We start from the raw sequence: 26039 nt of genomic DNA, 5'->3' as shown, positions 1-26039 counted from the left end.
AGTAGTCAAGACGGGTCTCATAGAATATCTTGCTCAGAACAATTCACGTAGGGGAGTTCCTTGGTGGTCCAGTGGTTAGGACTTGGCACTTTCACTGCCCTGGGCCAGGAACTAAGATCCCGCAAGCCGGCTTGGGGAAGGGTGGGGGGCCAATTCATGTAAAGCATTTAGCCTAACGCTTGGTCTACAGCAGGCCCTCCATAGATGTTTACCTAGGATTATAACAATTATGTGAGTACCTGGGCAGCCACTCAGAGTTTGGTTACTCTTACCTTATGCACAGTTTCTTTTATTTAGCTTCTTTTTATTTAGAATTTTGATTTAGCTTCTGCCTATAACAGATTAAAACTGAGTGGTGGGAATATAGTTGGAGACAGACAGGCACTTAATTGGAGATGGAAAATAATTGTATCAAACAGACAAGAAAAAAATCCAAATGTAATTGAGACCATTTAGTGTAGGGCCAAACTGCCTTCCACCTTTCTGGAGACCCTGAAGATATCACTGCAGCACACCACAGTACAACTACTATGATGACCCAGAATCATCCAGAAATATTCTATGATATGTCACACACTCTATTTAAAACTGCAGGGAAACACTTGCTACCATTCTAAAAAGTTTTTATAAAAAAATTCAAATTTGTAAAAGTTTTGACACAGAAAACTTACAAATCATCTGGAAATTAAGAAAAATCACATTTGTCCACAATGCCATAAGCCAGATACATTAAGTGGGATATTTAAACTAAACATTAGGTGATCTTATTCTCTTGAAAGCCTTGGTATTGGCTGATTATTGGTCCTTCTAGCCTCAACTATCAATGTGAGATCATATGTGATATTATGGTGTTTCTAGACAGAGATCATTATTTTTCATAAGATGTAATGGCGTCTCAATGTTTTTTTGACATAAAGTTGCAATTGATCATAGAATTGCTTCATTTTTTTTTTTTTTTTTGAGACAAGGTGGTCCATGAGTACAAGGTGTGGGGCTGAGTATGTAGCTCAGCATAAGCAGGAGGATGGGCATGTGCTACTTCGCCTCTCTGTGGCAAAGAATGGGATTTCCTTCCCAGACAGTTTTAATTCCCACTGACTGTTACCCTGAGAGGTCCAGTTTCACAGCTCTCCTGAGTGATAAAGATAACCCTCACAATAAATTATCTCACTCTCCCAGTTTAGAAAAATTTCTCTCAGTTTTCCTTAAGTCACTGATTACATTTTTCACAGCATCACATCCCTGAGATGGTTCTTTGAAGGGAAATTTCTATCAAGAACATTTGGAGGCTGGGAAAGCAAAATGGAGGAAAAAGAAAGAAAAAAGCACAGAGTATTCCTTAGCCAGCTATCTTCATCAAGTCCTGACAGCTGTTCACAAGTTGCTTTTCCTTTTGAACTCCGCCACATGAGAGAGGTATTTAGGCAATATGCAAACTTCAACCAATTTCATCTTGAAGAGGCACCTTTGGCTGCCAGGGGTCAATCCACCACCTTTGGCAGATTCATAAACCCTCTCCTTGGTCTTCTTCATTTTGACAGTACCAGATGTCAAATATCCAGCACATGGTAGTCAAGTGTCTTTTTCAATAATGAAAGTGTATTACAATAATTTCCTGATCAATAGAAACAACATCCTGAGGAAGAGGCACCTATTTTTCTCACTCTCTTGGAGGTGCCAACAGGCTTGAGGCAATCCTGAGGGATGAGGGCTAGGTGATTTAGAAGATATAAGGATAAATACATAAAGTTAATTGGTACATAAAATAAAGATTTAAATATCCCTGAGTGGGGAAGGGAGTGATCTTCTGGTCACATCTCAAGTGGCCATATATGAGGGCTGAGCTGGGATAACTCCTCCACTCCCAAGGAAGAATCTGTGTCCTGTCCACCCCCAGTTTGGCATTCATGTTGGTGCCTGGCTTAGATGCAGCCATCAGGTCCTCAGTAGACACAGAATCCACCAGGATTTTGATGAATGAGAATCAGTTCCCCACCATTCACCTGAATGTCTTCGCAGGAGGCACTGTGAGTGGTCACATTCAGGTAGACTTTGTCCTTGAAAGCCAGATTGGCTACTGTGACAGAGTCAACAGATGTGACCTTGCTCAGGGAGAAGAGGGGTTCTCGACCCTTCCGGTACTGAAGCCTGAGGCTGAGCTCCTGAGAGAAGTAGCCCTTCAGGGAGATGAGATAAAACCCATCACAGTTGATGATGATTGAGTTGTTTTGCACCTTCATGGTTCCATCCTTGTTTGGGGATGTGATGATGAAACCATTCTCATTTTCACACTCTAAGGAGGGTAGGGTAAAAAAAAAAAAAGATTCCTTAGCTCAGCGTTGGGCAACAGCCTTCCAATATGTCTAGAAACACATGAAGAGAAAGAGATAGGGAGAGATTTTGAGAAGAATGAAAGGAAGAAAATACTGTTTTTTCTCCATGAGGGTTGGAATCTGCTTTCCCTGTGGAATAGATGAGGCAAAGCTAATACTAGTAGCCAAGAGGGTTACAGATGGGGCTGGGGTTCAAGAGCAGAGAGAATATAGCAGCTGGCAGTTATCACAACATACCTGTGGCAGGAAATGGAGCCTCAAGGTTTCCCTGATTTTTCAAAACCAGGAGGGATTGGCAATTCGGTGCTTCCTTTCTTGCTCAATGGATAGACTAGGGCAAAGGGTGGTGGAAGTGCCCCTTGCCTGGGTCCTGCACACCCCCTCCATGCAAAGCAATTGCTTTTAACTCTTCTCTGTCCTCTCTCCACTTGATCATGAAATGAAAATTTTTCACATGCCCTGGGCACTAGACCTACCAACAGCATGTGTTACTGGCCTTTGCCAACAGTCATTTAAGCTTAGTAATGCTGTGATACTAAGTAAAGCTTAGTAATGTCCGTGGGCTCAGATTCTGCTCATTAAGATGCAGGTAGAAGAGCTCAAGAATATGACCTACTTCTCCCTTCTACCTTTTTATTGCTAGTTTTTCCTGGAAGCTGCCTTGGGAGTAGTGGTTGCCACAGGAGAAAGAAAAGGAAGAGTAGGAGGACACAGAATGATGGATTTCGTAGCTTTGTGTGGGGCCATTTCAAGTGCAAATCAAAAAACCAAATTTCTTTTATTTCTACGGTAGCCTCAATATCATCCTGGATGGTCAAGCAACCACATCTCAAACTCCCCACTCTGCCCCATGTCCCTCAGAGATAGGAAAGAATAGGTACTTTACTGAAATGTGCACTGCTGGGCACATTTCAGTAATTCTTGCTTTGTATCAAGTCCATGGGAAATACTTTGAATTGAAAGTAAGGATTACTTATTAGAAGGCAAGATATACTTTCCTTTAGCTCAGGAGGACTTAACAAATGAATATCCATACAGAAACTACTGGTGGTTGTTCAAGTATTAATCATGGATCCAAATACTGCTGTCCAGGTAAAGTATCACCTTGACTTCAAGTCCCCCAACTCTCATTAAGGTAAAATCCCGTCCTATAATAGAATTACTGGGGAATGACAAGTCTTACAGTCAGACAAACTTGTAAGGAGTAAAGCCTTAGTTTTCTTACCTAAAAAATGAGAATAATTCCTACTCAAAGGGTTCCTGGGAAGATTAAGTGAGGAATATGAAGTAATACAGTGACAAGCACATATTTGGTAACTAATTACTCCCCTTTTCTTCTTTATACACTTTCTTTGTCCCTAATGAAAACAATATGCAGCCTCCATAAATTTCAGGATTTAGATGTTTCCCTAAGAAAAGAGAGAGATCTTGCGTTCTGGGAGAAATTAAGAGGCTGGAGAGAAGATTCTTTTAAAAATATGAATCAATTAAACTTTTGACAATACTTACTGGTAAACTGTACTCTGATACTTTGGATTGGAGGGTATTGAGATGGCACCTAAAGGAGGAAAAAGTATATATTTTTAAGAAAAAAATGAACAAATGGAATTCATATCCTGTGAAGCAGAAATGCAGTAGCCTGTAAAGGGAATGACTTGATAAGAGATTTGTTTTTTTCTATGTAGATTAGACCCAGCCTTCCTGCCTGCCCCCCTTGCCTTTCTATAACATCTCTGAAGGTAAGTTAGGAGTCTTCTTCTCTTTCGTGCAAGCATCTAAGTAGGATCTGTCCTCATTTGCCAAACTCTTCCTTGGTATATATTGTTTTCGCTCACTAATCCCCAATTTCCCATTCTGGATGACAGAGCACTTAACAGTCATCTTCTTAAGAAACCCATTCAGTCATAGAGATACTTCATGGACAAGGCTGTGACCAATCAATCCTTCATGGCCACAGACTCCCAGAATGCACTGGGAGTGAATTCTGAAAGCTTCCTGACTGCTCGCTTTTTCACTGGAAAACAGGAGTAAGTGTCCTATTTTCAGGGCATACAGGCAATAAAAACTGTTCTAATCCTTCAGAGATGAGTAGATCTGCGTGTTGCATTTTTTAATGTTGGGTCTTTCCCTACTCTTTTACCATGTGAAAAATCTAACCTGAACCAAGTGAGTACTCAAAAGCAAGAAAGAAGTAAAACAATGAAGAAAGGAAAGCTAATAAATAAAACGTCTGTGGAAATTTGGTGGTTAAAAGAATGAAGAAGTTCAATATGGAGCAAACTCCAAAATATTAATATATTAAGTGAAAAAAGCAAAAGCAAAGGGCAGAATCATGTATAAAGTACATTACCATTTGTGTCAAAAAATAATGATAATGTTTGTGTGGGCACTGAATTTATCTGACAGAATATAATGTTGCCTCTGGGGAAAGGAACTGGAAGCCTGAGGACAGGAGTGGGAGGGACCCTTACTTTCCATGGTTTACTTTTTTATATTTTATAAATTTTGTATTACCTACTAAAAAAGGAAATAGAATACAACAACAACAACAAAAACCCACCACCTACTGCACCTGCCAAGGACAAGAGCTCCTCCCACCAGGCTATTTTTGGCAAGATGTCCTGATCAAAGGTGTGGGGAGGAATTTGTTTTCATACTCTGGGGTGCGGAATCCCTGCTTCCCTGGAATCCCTGCTTCCCACTTTCCTGGCACACTCATAGCAGCAGTCAAACAGATTCCACTGGGGCCTGCCCATGCAGATGAAGAATCTCCTACTTCCCTTGTACATAAAATCAAAAGCCTCACCAAGCTTAAACCAACAGGCGTGTAGGAAGAAGGAGAGCCTTTCTGAGCCCTGCCAGTGCCTGGGCCCCTGGAGCGATATTAGTCAGCAGCGAGCAGGTGGAGAGGTGTTGACCTGGGAAGACTTGACAGTCCTCAGCTCTCTCCCCTCTGCGGACTGTTTGTGAGGCTGGATTGGTATCCTTCATGCTTAAAGCAATGTTCTGGAAGAAGGCCTCTCAAAAAGCATATTACCCAATCACGATCACCATAATCCCCTGGGTAAATGAATACCTCCACTGCTCTCTGGGCAGGTTGGTCCCAGCCTGAATGGCCACCTTGTTAAAGTCAGAAGCAGCCTGTGCAGTTGCACAAAGAGCCCAGGGCTCAGCATGCAGCAACCTGGTCCTAACGCCAGCCAGGCAAGTATGGTGTCATCTTAGGAAAGTTTTATAATTTCTCTAGACATCAGTTTTCTCATCTTTAAAAATTCCTCCAAGATCACAGACATCCCTTTCAGCACTAACTGTTCATGATTTAAATTTTAAAAGTTGCAACTCTAAGTCAATTTTAATAAAAGAGAAAAATAGGAAGCTTCCTCACCCCAAATTTGCATAAAGCTCTCTGACTTAAAAGTTCTCGTGGTTTGATTATTTGACTGACTTTGCAAAATCTCCAAAAGGTTCCTGCAAATAAAAGAAATTTCCTAGTGTTCTAAAATACAGTGATGACTAAGTAGGGGCAGTAATGACCAAGAGGACATTCTGAGACCAAGATGCTGAGAGGCAGCAAGGAAAGCACATGTGACTTCCTCTTTCAGGTAGATGCAAATACAACTCCAGATTCGGGCTTCCTTTCCTTCTCCTGAAGGTCACCCAGTATTAGAAATTTGTATATTTTCTTCCTAGCATCAACACCACCAAGCCTAGGCAATGTTGGGAAATAAGACGGTGTTTCCTCTTGCTCCATGCCCTTCTACGACTTTTCCCTTCATCCTCCATACCTGATCGCCTCATTCTGACTACCCCACTGCCCAGAAATACCCTCACAGTGCCCAATTCAAGGCCTTCCATCACCTGGCGCCAACCTCCTTGTCAAGCATCACCACTACACATATCCTTTCTGTGTCTTATGCTGGAGCCAACCATTTCCTCTAAGCTCTTTGCCCTTGATTAGAGCCTGGTAGGACAAAACAGAGGGCATAGGCTTGGGAGTCAGATTCACGTCAAATTGTGACTTCTCTAGTTTTGTGAATTTGGAAATGTTGTATACCATTGCTGAGCTTTAGCTTTCCTGTCTGTGAAAATAAGGCATAATATTATTATTGGAATGTTCCAGGAGATGACTGTAAAGCTTAAATAAGTTAACATATGTGAAAGTACCGAGGAGTTTGCCTGGCACATGGTAAGCATTTGAAAAATACTTGCTTCCTTTTTTCTCTCCACCAAGAATGGTCCTCCATCTATGTCGACCCATCAAAACATCACCACCTTCAAAGCCTAAATCAAATCCCTGATTTTTGGTCTCCCATAGCGAGTACTTAAAAACCACTCTATTCACATGGATGTTTATAATAGCTTTGTTTATTATTGCTAAAACTTGCCAAGCAAAAGCAATCAAGATATCCTCAGTAGGCTGAATGGATAAATAAACTGTGATACATCCAGACAATGGAATATTGTTCAGTGCTAAAAGGAAATGAGCTTTTCAAGCCATGGAAAGACATGGTGGCACCTTAAATGCATATTACCAAATGAAAGAAGACAATCTGAAAAGACTATATACTGTATGATTCCAATTATGTGACATTCTGAAAAAGGCAAACTATAGACACAGTTAAAGATCAGCAATTGCCAGGGGTGAGGGAGGAGGGAGAGATGAATAGGTGAAGTGCAGAAGATTTTGAGTACTGACACTATTCTGCATGATACTCTAATGGTGGGTACATGTTATTGTTCATTTGTTAAAAATCCATAAAATGTACCATACCAAGAGTGAACCCTGATGTAAAAAAATTTTTTAAATCACTCTATTGACTTTCATTCTACCACCATTGGATACATGTCTCATCTCCTCTACAAGACTACTTAGCTGTGTGCTCTTGGGAAAATGGCATTACCTTGCTGATTTTTAGTTTCTTCATCTGTAAAATGGAAATAGTAAAATCTATATCCCAGAATGCTGTTGTGAAGATTGAATGAGATAATGTATCTAAATTTTCAGTACCTGACCCGGAACATTGTAAGGAGTTGATAAATGTCAGCTATTATTCTTGGATGCCCATGAGAGATAAGATCCATGTCATGTTCTTAATTTAGTCTATATAACACTATTTTAGCTTTATATATGACTACAGAATGAAGGAATTAATAAAATGAAAAACGAAGTCCAACGAAATTCCTAAAATAACCCTCTGGCTCTCTGTAGCCCAGAGAAACAATACAAAAGAATCCTGGCTTCATAAGAAAGGTTACCAGAAAACAATCAGAAAATATTAATTTTACCCACATGCACAAACATGGTCTTTTTCATATCAAGAAAATCAAAATCCTCATACCTTCTCCAGATACTAAAAGAAAATATCAAAGGTCCCAGAGGGCTTTCATGTAAGGACAAGCTATACAATAAGGCTTCTTCAATATGCAAAGTCTGAAGAGCCAGTACCATCCTCAAAGGGGAACGGAAACTCCTATAAGTCTACACACCAGAATCAAAGCACAGTCCTGAAGTTTGAATGAGATGGTTTCAGAAGCATGAGTATAAAAGAAGTCATCTTCTAACTGAACATTGTACTTTACAGATGAAGAAACTGAGGCCTACAGAAGTAAAGGGATTCAACTCCTGTCCTCCAATGAAAGTACAACTTTCATTATACCAAAACACAGTTTTCTTTCTCCCCATGCAAATTTAAAGTGTGGAGAAATTTCTTTGAAGACTTTATTAATATTCCATTCCTTGTGTCCACTTCGGTGCCAAGGTGGAGGAAAGAAGAAGTTGCCACACACAGCAGATCGGCAGGGTGGTGGTCTCACGATGACCTCATCATGAAAGTGCATAGGGAGAGCCAAAAGTTCAGGCTTCCCTCCTGGGTTTGAGGGCTGTCATAAGCAGAGCCAAGAAAACAGAGTACTCAGTAGGCAGCTGATATATGGGCTATTTGACCAATTGACTGAATAATGCACATGTCCTGTCTAGGAGCAGCTGATGATATGAAAAAGGTCAGCTGTCCCACTGTTCTCAAACTCTAATGTACATTTGATTCACCTGGAAAATTTGTAAAAATGTGTAGATGTCTATTCATAAAGATTCTGATTCAAAAGGTGTAGGTGGACTCAGTAATCTGCATTTTTACAAGCACCCAAGGTTCAGAATTTGAGAATTACCACACTCAACTGTGAACTCCTGAAGGCCCAAATCCAGAAAATGTATCTTCGACCATGCCCTTGGCAAAAAGCATGCCTGTCCCAAAGCTGGTGCTCAAAGGATGTTTGCTCTACTGTAAGCACTATTCAATAGTTGATTGAATAGTTATATGATTGCCATGTTATTGCTGATTTGAAACAGCATCAACAATTATTGAGTATCTGTTATATGGCAGGCATTACATTCAACTCTAAGAACACAAAGGGAAAGAAGACACAATCCTTATTTTTGACAAACTTGTATGTCAAGTGGGGAAACAGCTCCTCTACAAGAAAACCTTTGGTAAGCATCAACAGGCAATGTATGCCACAAGGTTCCAGAGAACAGAAAAATCATTGCAGGCTTTGGCCACTCAAGAAGGAAAGACATGGTCTTAGGCCTTGAAAGCGAAAGATGACCTAGATAATCCAAAGGCATTATATGGAAGAAAGGTCTAGCAATGAGACCATTCTTGGTATAGTCAAGAAAAACAATAAAAATTATTGAGAACTTATAACATGCCATGCACTGCATTACTCTTTCTCAATTTCATTACCTTTTTTGCTATCCAAAATAACACTGTTAAGTAGAAATAGTAATTGCCCATGTTTTACAGATAGAAAAATGAGAATCAGTGCTGTTAACAACTTGCTCAGGAAGAAACAGGTATTAACTTGAGTTTGATTGAACCCCAAGTTCATGGTAACATCCTTTCTCTTTATCCTACTCTATTTTAGGGTAAAAAACCCCTAAGAAAGCATTTGAGGGTTCAAAATTAATTTGAATTATTTTAATTGTCAATACAGAATAAGATTAAAACATTAGGTTTTAGATAGTTGTCGAAATATTCAGATATATCTCAAAATATCTAGACATTCTCCAGGAAAGAGCTCCTCAGTCAATCCTACAAGGTTGTGTAGTATAGGTTGGCAAAGCCATTAGCTGGGCTCTGATTAGATGCAATTGTCCTGATAAGGGGCAGCAGGACAAGTACAAAGTAGGCAGCAAGCAGGCGATGCAAAGAAGAGTCAGAATTATGTCCTTTCCTGGCCTCTCTCAGCACCTGGAGCACTGAACTGTCTGAGAACACAGATGGAAAATGTCTGATATCTAGCATTTACCCAGCAGCCTGCACCATGTTCCCAAAAAGGTGATGCTTGCTTCATGGGCTCATCTTTGGAATGTGTGAGTTTCTAATTCTGACTCACCGGGATGTGGCATGAGGCTGCCAACCTTATACTCATGCGGCATTTGTCCTGGAGGGGGATGTATCTGTGGCAGGAGGGAATGATACTCATCAAATATGAAACCAGGAAGTGGGCTCTGCATTCACTATGTGGGCCTTGCCCTTCCTCACTTGATATCAGTCAAGATCCTGGGTGGGAGTGGGATGGGATGTGAATCAGTGGAGGATGGCGGGGAAACAGATCTGTGATGGGAACTCTGTGGTTCACCCTGCAACCTCCACTGGGATGTGAATGTCTCCTCCCCCAACACTGGGCTTCATGTCAATCAGAGGAGACCTGAGAGATCATGAAAGCACAGCCTCACAAGCTCTCAGGGTGTGTCTCAACGAGCCTCTGAAGAGGAAGATGGAATTTTCTATATTTACCCATTACAGTGGGCTGGGAAGGTAGACTCTCACCCTGGTGGACTTAGTGTGTACTCAGCGGAAACTCCCTTACAAAGGCAAGGGCCCACACTTCGGATCAGCGAAGTTCAGAACCCCACTCAGAGAAAGGAATAGGAAGAATGGGCAAAAACTGATTCTTTGGCCAAAGAGTCTTCCATAATCAGAAAACTTTATCCCCAAAGTTACATTTCTTAAGAGATGAAGATGTGTGACTTTGAAAATCTTGCTGAATAAAGAGTCTACTGAGATTTAATGAATACAAAGAAAAGCCATTTTAACTGTCATTCAAGACTCTCTCTTTCTCTATTCCCACTCTTCACCATGGCTGCCAGCACCTTTTTGCTGTAATCTCTCTCTTAACTTTTATTCTCCTCGCTACTACACAGGCCCTGTGATATCCTAATATAGCCTCCTTTCTCTAACCACTTCCACTTTTCTTGTCAAATTTACTTAGTAATGGCAAGTCTCTACTAACTGACCCTCTCCCCTCTATCTCAGAGAACAGGAACTGTGGTTTCACTGTCTCAAATGCTTAGCAAATTAGCAGATTCCTAAGAGGAATTATCAGGTATTCAGATAAACAACCAAATGAACCAAAAGCATCCATGTGGCATGAACATACCTTCAAAATTTTGTGATTTGCAAAATTTTGCAACCAATTCTTTATATCCTCAGGGGGAAGATTTTCTTATATCTGGGTTTCCCTTTCCACATTTACTGGGGAAATCCTTAAAGTACACTGACAAAGGGGTCTGCCAAAACATTTCTAAGAATTCCTTTCCTGTCAGACAGAGAAAGACAAATACTGTATGATATCAGTTATATGTGGAATCTAAAAAATACAACAAACTAGTGACTATGACAAAAAAGAAACAGACTCACAGATTCAGAGAACAATCTACTGGTTACCAGTGGGGGAGAGGGAAGGGGGGTTTGAAAGGTACAAACTACTATGTATAAAATACGGATATATTGTACAATACAGGGAATATAGCCAACATTATATAACTATAAATGGAATATAATCTTTAAAAATTGTGAATCACTATGTTGTACACCTGAAACTTATATAATCTTGTACATTATATTACTTGTATAATCTTGTAATAAATTAAAAAAAAATAAATTGAAAAAAGAAATAACTCCTTTCCCCACCTTGGTGATCTCCAGCAAAACACCCTAGTCTCTAAGCAAATGGAAGGGTTGGTTTACAAGGTACCCACTGCATTATCATAAATCTTACAATGCCTTAAAAATAATGGCATTTATAAATAAACCTTTGCTGAGCTAAGGTGGAACTTAGCCCTTTAGACTATGCCCTGACCTTGGCTAGTGGCTGCATAACCACATAATATCTGACACTGGCTTGAGCCAACACCATATGTGATTGCTCAAGGTTTTATACATTGCCCCATTCATCCTTAAGTACAAAGAGGGTAGCAGAATTATTAAAATCAATATCTTTCTACTTGAAGTCACTCATTCCCCATCTCATTTGCTATATAAAAAAGGAGGCACTATTGCCTTGGAAACGCAACCTAGTAGAATGGACAAGGCATTGGGCTGGGAAAAGGAACACTGAGGTATGGTCTTAGGCCAGAACAAGTCCTTTCACTTTCTCAGTTTCTAATATCCTTATTTTTATGTCCATCCTCAGTTAAGATGGTGGAATAAGCACTGTGGAATGAGGACTGTCTAAGGACTTTTCCATACCAGAGATTAGGCAAATCACAACATTCAAAAGAGAAATCCCAAATTATTGGTAGATAAGAAGACCTTTTGAATAGAAGAACTTTTCAACACAATAAACCCCTCAGCTGTAACAAAAGCAAGTTTTTTCCCCCAAGTGGCTCCCTGTGACGGTTAATGAACAATCAAGAATATCTTTTGTGTTGTTTATGCAATGAAGCTCTTAGCCTCATTTGCATGAGGCTAAATAATCCTCAACCTATATTCTGGTGTGAACTAAGATTGGTGACTGGTAAAAATCATAACCGGGGCTTCCCTGCTGGCACAGTGGTTGAGAGTCCGTCCGCCTGCCGATGCAGGGGACACGGGTTCGTGCCCTGGTCCGGGAAGATCCCACATGCCGCGGAGCGGCTAGGCCTGTGAGCCATGGCCGTTGAGCCTGCGCGTCCGGAGCCTGCGCTCTGCAACGGGAGAGGCCACAACAGTGAGAGGCCCGTGTATCGCAAAAAAAAAAAAAAAAAAAAAAAAAAAAAAAAAATCATAACCGAACAGCAGTGGAATGATGATGGTGGTGGTAACGATAATGACAATGACATTTTAAACTAAAGCCTTCCTGTTAAATAATGGAAGAGAAACGAAGCACCTAATGCAAAAAATAAAGTATGCTCACTTTATAATCCCAATTGAGTAACTAGATATTGAAGCTAGGTAGATAGCCCTCTGTGAAACTTCTTACTGAAGAGCTGTACCCTACTTGGTTATCCAGTGCTTATCACGCACTATGTTATTGCTTGACCATCTTCTTTCTCCACTAGATTGCAAACTCTGAGAGGGCAAGGAAGACCAAGTCTTGCTTACCATTGCTTCCTCAATGTCTGACAGGTAACTTATTTTCCATAGATAAGTAAATAAATAAGTAAATTAATAAATGGTTGGTAGTGAGTTGAATAGTGTCCCTCCAAATTTATTTCCACTTAGAATCTCAGTATGTGACTTGATTAGGAAATAGGGTCTTTGCAGATGTAATTAGTTAACATGAGGTTAACTAGATTAGGGTGGGTTCTAAGTCTAATATGTGTGTCCTTAAAAGAAGAGGAGAGGACACACAGATTCGCACAGAGAAGATGGTCATGTGAACTTGGAGGCAGAGCTTGGGGTGATGCAACTACAAGCCAAGAACACTAAGGATTGCTGGGAGTCACCAGAAGCTAGAAAGAGGCAAAGAAGGATCCTGAAGGATCCTTCCCTACAGCCTTCAGAGGGAGCATGGCCCTGCTGACACTTTGATTTTGAATATCTATCCTCCAAAACTGTGAAAGATTAAATTTCTTTTAAGGTACCCAATTTGTGGTACCTTAAAAGGCAGCCCTAGGAAACTAATACATGGTTGAAAAGATATTTGCATATAGTGTGAAATCACACTTACAACATTAAAATAATTCTTTGAATCAGTCTGATAGAACTAGAAAGGCCCAGGGAGATTATATAGTCTAATCTCCTTATTGTTTTTTAAAAAAGTACAGCTCGGAGTGAATAAATGACTGAGCTAGTGCCCAAATCCAAGTTCCCTTGCTCTTCTATGAATATATCACACATGGCAATGATTTGCTTCATCAGAATAACCTATGCTGTATTATGCGCTTGTTAAAGCTTCATTTGTTGTGTTATCTCTATTTGTGGAAGTAGATTTAGATCCCTATTTTAAAAGAATCTTGCTTCCCTTTATGCCAGGTTATAAATCTTTCCCCCAATTTTTCTTCAAAAGCAATTAATGTCAGAAAAGGAAACAAATTTTAAAACAGCCAGCCAAAATTCTTACAGCTTAGAGCCATGGCGTCTTGGCCAAGTGTAACGGAAAGAAACAGGACTAGAATTTAAACCTGGTCCTAATTTATAACCAGACCTTCCTATATTGACCTAGACAAGTCTCTATGCCTCAAATTTCCTCATTGTAAAAGTGCACACAAATATCTGTCTATCTTCCTCCGAGGTCATAGTAAAGAAGTGAGGACAAAAGTAGGGAAAAGATCACAAAACCAGAGATAGTTATTGCAAGTAGCACCAGGAGTGATGCCCCTCAACCTCCCGCAAAAAGAGCTTTGAGTTCCCAGTCTTCATCAAACCACATACAGGGCCAGATTAAGATCTTTATGGGCCTTGGAAGTTAAAAACGTTAAGCACCCAACACACAGGTAACTCAAAATATATTTTACATTACTGAGCAGTAAAACGTGTTTTACAACTTCTTTTAAAACCCAGCAAAGTTTTTATAATTTCCCTTGATGACTATTTTGATGCTTGTTTATAATTTTTTGTAATGTTAATTGTCATTTTCATCCTGATCTTTGCTTGACAGTTTCACTGGTTCTCTAGGGTTGTGCTGTGGCGACCTACAGGGCAGCCCAGCCTGAGGGTACATCATTTACACTCACTGGACACCCCCACAGCTCCCCACCTATATAACATTTTGGGAGTGTCGCTTTCTATCCATAAGCCCTTCTTCAATTAGTATTGGAAGAATTAAAGTTTGGGTCTATTTGCCCATCTTTCTGTCCAAGTATGTTCTTAAATAGCATTTTCAATGTTATCAAAGCTCGACAAATTTATACAAATTAATAACACATCAAACTTGCATTTCAGAATGAAAGGTTTGCTGAAAAGAAAGTAATGCATAATTATGCCCATCTTAGCTCCAACGTTTCTAATATTTTGAACCAGACCACTCTTCTAAATATAATTTTCTGCCCTATTTGGCAACCAAGTCATTGTAGAATTGCATGAACTACATCAACGTAAAGGGAGATGGAATCAGCCTGGGCCATGTGTTCTAAGCGTGCCATTTTAGATCTCTGAACCACTTTCAGACACTAACTTGATAACATTTTATACCCTCATAAATTCTCCCCTTCATTTTTCCTTTGTTCATTAATACAGCCATGAGGTCTTAATTAGACATCTATATTCAAAACTGCTAGAATTATACCAAGAGGGTTTTTTTTAGCCTTAAAAATTACAGTAGGAAAGTCAAAGTCCATGAAGTTAAGGTTAACTTTACCTATAATATGCTCTCTGAGATTTGAGTTATGGAGGGTTCATGTGTGTGTGTGTGTGTGTGTGTGTGTGTGTGCGCACGCATGTGCGCGCTATAAGGCAAACATTTTAGTGGTGGTATGCTTATGGAAGCATGTTCATGAATAATAATAATAATCTCAACATTTACAAAGCTCTGTAACACATTTGTTCCTCACAATAACCAAATTCCAATTTTTGAAAATGATTAAATTGACACTCGGGATTTTGGGGACTTTACCCAGAGTCACAAAGCTAAAAGACTGGACTGAACCAGAATATTCTAGTTCCTAATCCAGTGTTCTCTCTCCTACACCTCAATGACTCCCCTAAAATCTTGAGAAGATATGTTGTATTTTTGTATGAGGAAGTGTTTTAATGCCTTCATTTGGCTACAAACAAAATGCACAAGCCACAGGATGCTGGGGAATCCAATTTCATCCTAATACTACCACATATGCCATATATTTTATCTGTGACTGTGAGAAATAACCCTTCTACTTTGTTATTCAGTTGTATCTTTTCACTCCCTAAATAGGAATAACAACATTGTACATGGCTCCTCCAACCTAAGTGATTCCAGAAGATTAATGTTCATGAGCCATGAATGGAGAATCCCTGAAGTGGGTGGGAAGCTGTGGGTTCTCTGAAAGTGAAGGGCACAGAAGTAATTTCCATTAAAAGAAACAGAATTGGAAGGGCAGGGTGGTCAGCCCCTAGGCAAGGCTAGGTCTACTCAGGGCTAGTAGCTAGGAGTTGAGGTCAGAGAAAAGGAATAGGGGCGATTATACTCCAAGGTCTATACCAAGAGCCCTTCTGCTTGCTTCCCATCTCTCCTCTGAGTGTGTATATTTGTTTCTATTCATGTGTACATATGTGACATTTTCCAGCATGATTCCTGTCCAAGCTATCCTGTCCTATTTTGAGTACTTGGGTCAGAACCCATATCTAAATTTTTCTTGTAGAAAATATCATCACTGTGTAAATAGTGAACAATATTAGGCCCTCTTGATATTGTTCATCCTCTTACACATGGATGAGCGCTTGGTTTCCTGAGAAAAGTGTTCTTAACTCCTCAGGAAATAAGAGTGGGTTCTCTTTAAAAGATATCCAAGAACTGTTAGTTTTACTGTGGTGCCCCCTAGTGCTATGTGAGATTAGACTCACTTTCTGTATTTGTCAATATGTAGACCACATAAGAGAAGCGAAATTTGGAGAAGTGACAAATTGGGTAATTTTTCCTGTATTTTCTTTTGCATAGAATGGAATGAAGTGTGTTCCCTTAGCATGAGTCACAAGACCCTTTGTGTCCTGCCCTCACCTAGATTTTCAGCTTCCTCTTCCTCCACTTTCCCCAATGAACTCTCAACTCCAACCATTCTGAACAACTTGCTCTTTTACCTAGAAAGCCTTCTGCCCCTACTCACCCACCATCATTCCTCTTATCTATTTAAAGAATTTCCACCTTTCTTCTAATATCAGTGAAGCATTACCTCCTCCTCCGGCCTTTACCCTCCCTGAGTTTCTGTTTTCCTGTCCATAAGTGGACTATGTCTAATGTCTGCTCAAAAATCCAACAATTCTATACATTTTCAGTACCTCCTTTAAGAGCCTCAAAATACTTAGTGACAAATCAGTTCAATACTTCAGATGTTTCTTTTTAGCTCCCATAAAATTTCTTATAAAATGCAAATTCAATTACATTGAAAATTATTTCCATGTCTATCATAAAAAATTTCTTTAAAAACTTGTTAAATTACATGGGGACACATTTAATTTGAGCTAATGAGACAAGATTTTTTAATCAAAAATGCCTCTTTTTCTTCCTAAAGGATACAAAGTTCAAGTTATAGTCCGAAACTCCATCAAGAAACTGAATTCTAATTCTGGCCATCACTGATACAGAATTGGTCAGCTCACTTTCCAAATGCCTTCACTTCTGTCTTTCCCAGGAGTAAAAGTGATAAGAATGTAAACCTTTAACTGTGGGTGGGATGTGCTGAAGAATTATCACTAAAAGCACATCTTTAAAGTACTCTGATAAAGATCATACAAATCTTGGAAGAGCCCAGCTTCAATAGCTCTGAGACACATGGGTATAATTTGCAAAAGCTTCTCACCTTATAGATCAGCTTTCTTCTGCCACTGTTCCCAGGTGAAGTTATGGGGAAGCCTGGAAGCCTGATACTTTAAATGGCAGTCCCAATAAACATCCAAACAGCATGTATTGATTTTTGTGACTCAATTTTATAACTTGTATCATGGATATTCTTCTACAGCATCCACTTCTTTCCCTTTTCTAAATAAGGTATTTTGCTAATCTAGAATAAGTTACTTAGATAGGTACATGGTATATAAATAAATACAGATTACAAATATATGCAAATTTGATTTCCCTCAGTCCCTTCTTAAGAACCAGGGTATCCAGAAGCTTAGACACAAAAATCTGTTTACTTAAATTGGTATTTCTCAGATCCTCATACCCATTTTATGACTATATATATATAAACTACATACCCACAGGATATTGACCTGGAAGAGGTATTTCTTGATCATTTGATCCAACTGCCTCATGTTTCAGATGAAAAAATCGGGACTCAAAGAGGGATGTGTATTATATAAGGAGTGGGTAAGGTTCATCTTTTTTTCTGACATTCAAAAACAAAAACTTCTGCTTTTCACATAATAAAACTTAACCAAGTGGTGAGAAAACAAAGGTTACTAAATAAACTTGATTGAAGGGAAGGTTGACTGCCAAATGGAGTTTAACAGTTTCATATGTATTTTTTTTACAGAGTCATCCATATAGGAAAATTTTTTATGAAGTTTAAAATTAAATCTAAGAAATAAGAAAAAGAAGTCATGATTATTCTCCAAATATCTTTCTCCTACAATGAAAGAGATCCAATTTAACTAGGCAAATGATGAGCATTTCAGCTTTATTTCACCCCCTATACATATCACTCTAATATTATGTCTTATAAAAGTAGAGATTTGATTGGTATCACCACCTACCCCATCCTTCAACCAAAATTCCCAACAATCTTATCTATGAATTTAGAAAAGCTATCAGTCTATGTCCCTTCTTCAGCAGTTACTTTACACCCTTCTCTCTCAATCAATCAATCAATCTCTCTCTCTCTCTCTCTCTCTCTCTCTCTCTCTCACACACACACACACACACACACACACACACTGCTGCCACCATGACTGATCAAGTTCTGGGGAGAACACACACGACTGTCCTTCCCCTTAACAAAGCTTATGAGATTAAATTTAAGGACACAACATGCTGCCCTGGGTCTTATTAACAGTATAAGAAATTATGTTAGCTAAAACAGTCTAGCTAGAAGTAAGAAAAAAAAAGTTAATGTCAAGTTAAGCATTTCAAATATCTGTGCCCCAAAAAGTTCTGTATCCAGAGTATACAAGAACACGTTTGTTGAGCAAACAGCTCTAATATACCTCCTCTATCTTTGCTTCCATTTCTGGGCCAGGACCAGAGAAAGCTAATTCTCTCACAAAGATCAGCTCCATGAATTCTAGTATCCTGGAAGCCAGCACTCAGCTTGCCTTCCAGGCTCTAGCACAGAACTGCTGGGCGACTTGCTAGAAAGAACCCCTCTCCTCTGCATCCCTTGGGTACTGATAGTTTGGGGCGGCCCCCACCACCAGCTGGCTACACATCTGTATCTGTTTCACCTTTTGCTCTCTCCTGCTCAGAGCCCTAGTGCAATTAATTGCTGAGCCTTGACTGGGGCCATATGTTCTGTCTTTTTATCATCCCACAGTGTAAGGAAATATGTAACACTGTGGTTGTTTGAAAAAGCACTCTCAGGGCTCCCAGACCTGGTGAATAAACTCAGCTGTTCTATTTTGGGTTACTCTTTGTTTTCTTCTCGGAAGGGCCTAATTCCGGTCTCTGTCTTGGGCATCCTGCCATGGACACTTTGCTCCTCCCCCCACACCCTCTCCCCAGATCGCCTACTCTAATTTCACCCAAAGGCTTCTGTGACGAGAAGGAAACATCTGGCATGATGAGGACAGGATGGGTGTGCTGTGGTGCTCACTGGTCTGCAGGCTTGAGTGTGACGTCAGCTACACTTCGGGAATTTGGGGACACGAGCACTCTATAGTACAGTGATCACATCTAGCCGGTAGGCACTGAAAACCCCTATTTCCTGTAGGTGAAGACAAGCCCAGGCATCGTCTAGGACTCTGCTCATCTTATCCTGATCTAATTTGAGGTACCCAGTCTCTGACCTGGCCATCAGAAATAAAAGTTCCTATTGTCTGACCTTTACCAGGGAGAGACTTTTCTAACACAGAGCATCCACCAGGGAAACAAGAACTCTCAGACTAGCCCCAACAAGGGAACATGGGGACACTATTCATTTCTTTTCTTTTCAGTGGAATCTCCTGCAGTCAAGAACATCCTTAAAGAGCTAATAATGTTTGTGGATATGAATAAGTAAATAAGAAAAAATAATGTAAAAGGGACCATAATAAGCAGAAGGAAAAATGGAAAGAATATCTTCATTAAGTGGGGGAAATACTAAAATGATGATCTTCCACTACATAATGTATTGGACAAAGTGCTGTCTATAAGTTGTGATTGGTAGAGAAAGGCTGTGAGAAACAATATCTGATCAAGTTACTGGGGTAAACGTTTGGCCATGCATACATACAGGCGTGAACACATACATCTCTGCCCTTAAAATACATAGGCTAGCTATTTAAAAGAACTTAATACCGATACATTTAGCATTCTTCAAAAAGCATATTTGCTTGAGAGTCTATGAGGCTTATGAATACGATAGGAAAGTATAATAATGTAAAGAGATTTTCTTATAACCCTTTTACATTAATTCCCTGATCAGATGCTTACTAGCAGAACAGGTAAACGAAGTAGGTATATCAGTGACTCAAAGCTTCTAAGTGACAGCTCATAAAGGAATACCAGGATTCTTGCATTGCAAAGAAAAAGAATAATCCAGAAGCAGTGCCCCTGCCCTATCTCCACTGTGCCCCACCACTGCCACTGCTGAAAAAAAGGAAGGAAAACAGAGACAAAAGGGTGTTTGACCACACTTTTACGATCGCTGAGCAGAAAAGGGAAAAAAAAAAAAAATTTGGTGTCAGATTATTTCCAAGTGACCATTTGCAGCTGTTGGAGCTGCCATCAGCCTGAGCTGGAGGAAAGGACATGCCAGTGGTGCATCTTACCTGAGCAGAGAAGTGCAGACAGATGTAGGTGAGACACAGGAGCAGCCCCAGCCCCTGAATTACGGAGGACACCAGCAATAGCTTGTTCCTCAAGAATCTCCGTCCTGGTGCGTTTCCAACATGCTCATCCAGGGGTTGGACCCCTTCCATCTTCACAATCTGGATGCAGGGAAGATGAAAACTGTGACAGAAGGGAACCTGAGGGAGGACTGACCTCTTCCCCGCAAAGAAGGAGATGAAGCCAAAACAAGGTGTATCAATCAGAAAACACACAAAGGTCCCAGGACCAGAGACAAGAGGCGATTGAAAGAGCAGAGCGGACTCTCAGTTTTAATGCTGCAGCTTTTGCAGGCAGGCGGGGGAACTTCTTTGTGACTAATCTGAATTTCCCCTTTACTTTCTTTCTTTTTTTTTCTCTGGGCTAACAGGGAGTTGTTTTTGTGGCATTCCAGTTCTGATTTGAGTGACTGTGAAATGACACTCATAAAAGTGTGCTATTTTCTTAATTTCTCATTGCACCAGTAACCAAATTGTGGGTCACTTGATAAAGATAAAAATCATCATCTGTTGATGTAGGAGCTCATCGATCCCTTCTCCGAGGTGTCTTAAATCATAGAAGAGATTTAAGGAAAATACTAGCCTTAAGTTCTTGTCTGCACTTTATTGGGTAACTAAGCACTGAACCCATTCAACAGATTCAGGGGAAAAAAAGCACATGAAGACCATTCTTCAAGTGAAAAAAAAAAGAGAAAAGTTTAAAATAGGATGGTGAATCATGTAGAATAAAGGAGTAAGATCCTCTAGTTTTAGTCCATTGCATTATAATAAACTAGCATATACTGAGCATCTACTGTGTGTCAGGCACTGTGCTAGACAGCCCTAAAATCTTTTTCTCATTTAATCTTTGAGGCAAATTTAGTAAAGACTTACATGATTAATTTTAAGCATAGCAGGAAAGAAGCAGAAGAGTAGCCTGACTTTTTCCCTTCCCTCCACTATACATTTTCTCCATACATAAGTTTGCATGAATGAACAAATGAATAGCTTCAAATAAGCTTTGAAGGTTGTTCCTTTCTTTGAGGTCAGCGTAGACACAGAACTTGGAAAGTAAGAGTATTCTACCAATAGACACTACTTACCCTTCACCACTGAAATAAATGATCAAATGAAATAAATGATAAAATTATTGATAATGTCAAGTTCATATTAATAAATATTTACTGAATACATAGTGAGCCCAGTACTATATTGGCCAGTATAGGTACACTGGGAGGGGCTGTTTAAGACAGAACAATGCTTCTGTGGGCAAGTATGTCTCTCTGAGCTCCCTACCAGCCACTCAATGGATATTTAAAGAAGGAAAGGAGAGAGAAATAACATCAACAAAATAAATGAGCTGTTGTATGCAACTTAATTTTATAGAAAATTGATATGAGGCATATTCAAGGGGGAAACAGCTTGTGGGAAATACATTTATTAATACAGTAATACAGTTTAAATCAATTAATATATGAATTGATACCCTCATTATAATCATTATACTTTGCATTTGCAGAACATATTGGTCTTCAGAAGTTCAAGTTTTTGTCTGAAATATAAGGTGACTGAGACACTACACCATACATGCCAAGCCAAAACTAGAAATCAAGTTCCATCTAAACTTAATTCTAAATAGGTATTCCTATGAGAAAAGTATGTGTAACATACAGGGTATGGATTAAAAAAAATTGAAAGGCAGAGTCAAGATGGCAGTGTGGGAAGATGGGGAGTTAGCGTCTCTCCACAACTAGAGCACCTGCTGGCCGCTGGTGGGGAACTCTGATGCCCAAGGAGACGGAAGGAACCCTAAAGTGAACTGGTAGGATGCAAAGGGACTGAGGTGGGGAGGAGAAGTGGAGGCCAGACAGGATCTATGCCCCTGAGGTCAGGGAGATCAGGACACACAGGCGGGAGGGGCCCTCCACCAGGAGGAGAGGAAGAAGGGCAGAGGGCGATTGCCCCACCCACTCAGGCCAGGGAGCCTGCTGAGCTCCCAGGCCTGTCCCCTGCCCTCCAAAGCCCCCTCCAGGCTGCATGGGTCCTTGTGGGCACAGTAGGGAGGCTGGGGAGATCAGGAGAGGCAGGCAGGAGGGACTCTCCCAGACTGGAGGAGCAAGAGAGGAGAGAAGGGCATTTTCCCCACCCACTGGAGCCCCGGAAGACTGCTGGGCTCCCAGGGGAGGTCCCATGCCCTCTGAGACCAGGGGTGGGGGGCACGCCTGGGCCCTTTCGGTCCCTTGAGCCTAGGTCCCACCCCCCACAGCCCCCAGGGACTTTTCCAGCCCTGTGGGTCCTGAGCATTGGCCCCGCCCACAACGCAAACCTCGCCCTTGCTTAGGCCCCACCCCCTACAGCCAAGGCCTCGCCCCCCCCCCCCCCGCCTTTTTTTTTTTTCTTTTCCCTCCTCCTCTTTTTTACTATTGTGGTACTGCTGTACCTTCTGGTTGTTGTTTTATCTATATTTTTATTTTTATATTCTTTCTAACATATCTGTTTCCTAGTCTCATTTTATTTTTTACTTTGTTAATGTTCTCTTTATTTAATTTTTTTTTTTGTGCCACCCTACACAGCTTGCAGGATCTTGGTTCACAAGTTGGGGGTCAGGTCAAAACTCCTGTGGTGCGAGCTCTGAGTCAGAAGCACCAGACAAACAGAGAACCTCAGACCCCAGAGAGTATTCATTGGAGTGAGGTCTCATGGAGTTCCTCATATCACCATCAAGACACAGCTTTACCCAATAGCCTACAAACTCCAGTGGTGGAAGCCTCAGGCCAAACAACCAGTAAGACAGGAACACAATCCCACTCATTAAAAAAAAAAAAAGAGGCTGCAAAAAACTAGTCACAGATAAAGGAGCAAGGTAAAAACCTACAAGACCAAATAAATGAAGAGGAAATAGGCAATCTACCTGAAAAAGAATTCAGAGTAATGATAGTAAAGATGATCCAGAATCTCAGAAATAGAATGGAGGCCCAGATTGAGAAAATACAAGAAACGTTTAACAAAGATCTAGAAGAAGTAAAGAACAAACAAACAGAGATGAACAACACAATAAGTGAAGTGAGAAATACACTAGAAGGAATCAATAACAGAATAATTGAGGCAGAAGAACAAATAAGTGAGCTGGAAGATGAAATGGTGGAAATAACTGCTGAGGAGCAGAATAAAGAAAAAAGAATGAAAAGAATTGAAGACAATCTCAGACACCTCCGGGACAACACTAAACGCACCAACATTTGAATTATAGGGGTCCCAGAAGAAGAAGAGAAAAAGAAAAGGTCTGAGAAAATATTTGAAGAGATTATAGGCGAAAACTTCCCTAACATGGGAAAGGAAATAGTCACCCAAGTCCAGGAAGCACAGAGAGTCCCATACAGGATAAACCCTAGGAAAAACATACCAAGACACATATTAATCAAACTAACAAAAATTAAATTCAAATAAAAGATATTAAAAGCAGCAAGGGAAAAACAAAAAATAACATACAAAGGAATCCCCATAACATTATCAGCTGATTTTTCAGCAGAAACTCTACAGGCCAGAAGGAAGTGGCATGATATACTTAAAGTGATGAAATGGAAGAACCTACAACCAAGATTACTCTACCCAGCAAGGATCTCATTCAGATTCAATGGAGAAGTCAAAAGCTTTTCAGACAAGCAAAAGCTAAGAGAATTCAGCACCACCAAACCAGCATTACAACAAATGCTAAAGAAACTTCTCTAGGTGGGAAACACATAAGAAGAAAAAGACCCACAAAAACAAACCCAAAACAATTAAGAAAAAGGTATTAGGAACATACATATCGATAATCACCTTGAATGTAAAATGTATTAAATGCCCCAACCAAAAGACACAGACTGGCTGAATGGATACAAAAACAAGACCCATATAAATGCTGTCTACAAGAGACCAACTTCAGACCTAGGGACATATACAGACTGAAAGTGAAGGGATGGAAAAAGGTATTCCAGGCAAATGGAAATCGAAAGAAAGCTGGAGTAGCAATATTCATATCAGGTAAAATAGACTTTAAAATAAAGACTGTTACAAGAGATAAGGAGGGACACTACAAAATGACCAAAGGATCAATCCAAGAAGAAGATATAACAATTATAAATGTTTATGCACCCAACATAGGAGCACCTCAATACATAAGGCAACTGCTAACAACCATGAAGGGAAAAATTGACAGTTACACAGTAATAGTAGGGGACTTCAACACCCCACTAACACCAATGGACAGATCATCCAAACAGAAAATAAATAAGGAAACACAAGCTTTAAATGACACAATAGACCAGATAGATTTAATTGATATTTATAGAACATTCCACCCAAAAGTGGCAGAATACACTTTCTTCTCAAGTGCACATGGAACATTCTTCAGGATAGATCACATCTTGGATCACAAATCAAGCCTCAGAAAATTTTTAAAAACTGAAATCTTATCAAGCATCTTTTCTGACCACAACGCTATGAGATTAGAAATCAATTACAGGAAAAAAAAACAACTGTAAAAACACAAATACACGGAGGCTAAACAGTGCACTACTAAATAACCAAGAGATCAAAAAAGAAATCAAAGAAGAAATTTAAAAATACATAGAAACAACTTACAATGAAAACACAACGACCCAAACCTATGGGATGCAGCAAAAACAGTTCTAAGAGAGAAGTTTGTAGCAATTCAATCTCAGCTCAAGAAACAAGAAAAATCTCAAAAAGAAATCTAACCCTATGCTTAAAACAACTAGAGAAAGAAGAACAAAGAAAACCCAAAGTCAGTAGAAGGAAAGAAATCATAAAGATGAGAGCAGAAATAAATGAAATAGAAATGAAGAAAACAATAGCAAAGATCAATAAAACTAAAAGCTGGTTCTTTGAGAAGATAAACAAAATTGATAAACCCTTAGCCAGAATCAAGAAAAAAAAGGGAGAGGACACAAATCAATAAAATTAGAAATGAAAAAGGTGAAATCACAACTAACACTGCAGAAATACAAAGGATTATAAGAGACTACTACAAACAACTATATGCCAATAAAATGGACAACCATGAAGAAATGGACAAATTCCTGGAAAGGTACAATTTTTCAAGACTGAACAAGGAAGATTTAGATAATACAATGAGACCTATCACAAGTAATGAAATTGAAACCATAATTTAAAATCTTCCAACAAACAAAAGTTCAGGACCAGATGGCTTCACAGGCAAATTCTATCAAACATTTAGAGAAGAGCTAACAGCGATCCTTCTCAAACTCTTCCAAAAAATTGCAGAGGGAGAAACACTCCCAAATTCATTCTATGAAGTCACCCTCATCACCCTGATACCAAAACCAGAAAAAAAATCACAAAAAAAGAAAATTATAGACCAATATCACTGATGAACATAGATGCAAAAATCCTCAACAAAATACAAGCAAACAGAATCCAACAGCACATTAAAAGGATCATACACCATGACCAAGTGGGATTTATCCCAGGGATGCAAGGGTTCTTCAATATACACAATCAATCAATGTGATACACCATATAAACAAATTAAGGAATAAAAACCATATGATCACCTCAATAGATGCAGAAAAAGCTTTTGACAAAATTCAACACCCATTTATGATAAAAACTCTCCAGAAAGTGGGCATAGTGGGAAACTACCTCAGCATAATAAAGGCCATATATGACCAACCCACAGCAAACATCATTCTCAATGGTGAAAAACTGAAAGCATTTCCTCTAAGATCAGGAACAAGACAAGGATGTCCACTCTCACCACTATTATTCAACATACTTTTGGAAGTCCTAGCCATGGCAATCAGAGAAGAAAAAGAAATAAAAGGAATACAAATTGGAAAAGAAGAAG

General features: G+C 39.7%; 1 protein-coding gene across 3 annotated transcripts in view; it reads right to left on the bottom strand.

Moving 5' to 3' along the window:
• Nucleotides 1-606: 606 nt before the first annotated feature.
• The window catches only part of TNFSF4 (TNF superfamily member 4), a 168530-nt gene continuing 143097 nt past the window's right edge, over nucleotides 607-26039 (bottom strand). For all 3 annotated transcript variants that reach the window (XM_073804333.1, XM_004318489.4, XM_073804338.1), the window contains 3 exons: nucleotides 20135-20293; nucleotides 3843-3891; nucleotides 607-2293 (listed from right to left, as the gene is read on the bottom strand). In XM_073804333.1, coding sequence (XP_073660434.1) covers nucleotides 1944-2293; nucleotides 3843-3891; nucleotides 20135-20284 — 549 coding nt within the window. In that variant the 5' untranslated portion in view covers nucleotides 20285-20293 and the 3' untranslated portion in view covers nucleotides 607-1943. The remainder of the gene's footprint in view (nucleotides 2294-3842; nucleotides 3892-20134; nucleotides 20294-26039) is intronic.

Source organism: Tursiops truncatus, chromosome 1, assembly GCF_011762595.2.
Source record: "Tursiops truncatus isolate mTurTru1 chromosome 1, mTurTru1.mat.Y, whole genome shotgun sequence".
Taxonomy (NCBI): Eukaryota; Metazoa; Chordata; class Mammalia; order Artiodactyla; family Delphinidae; genus Tursiops; species Tursiops truncatus.
Note: the sequence above shows the minus strand (reverse complement) of the source record. Positions and strands in the feature narration are given on the sequence as shown.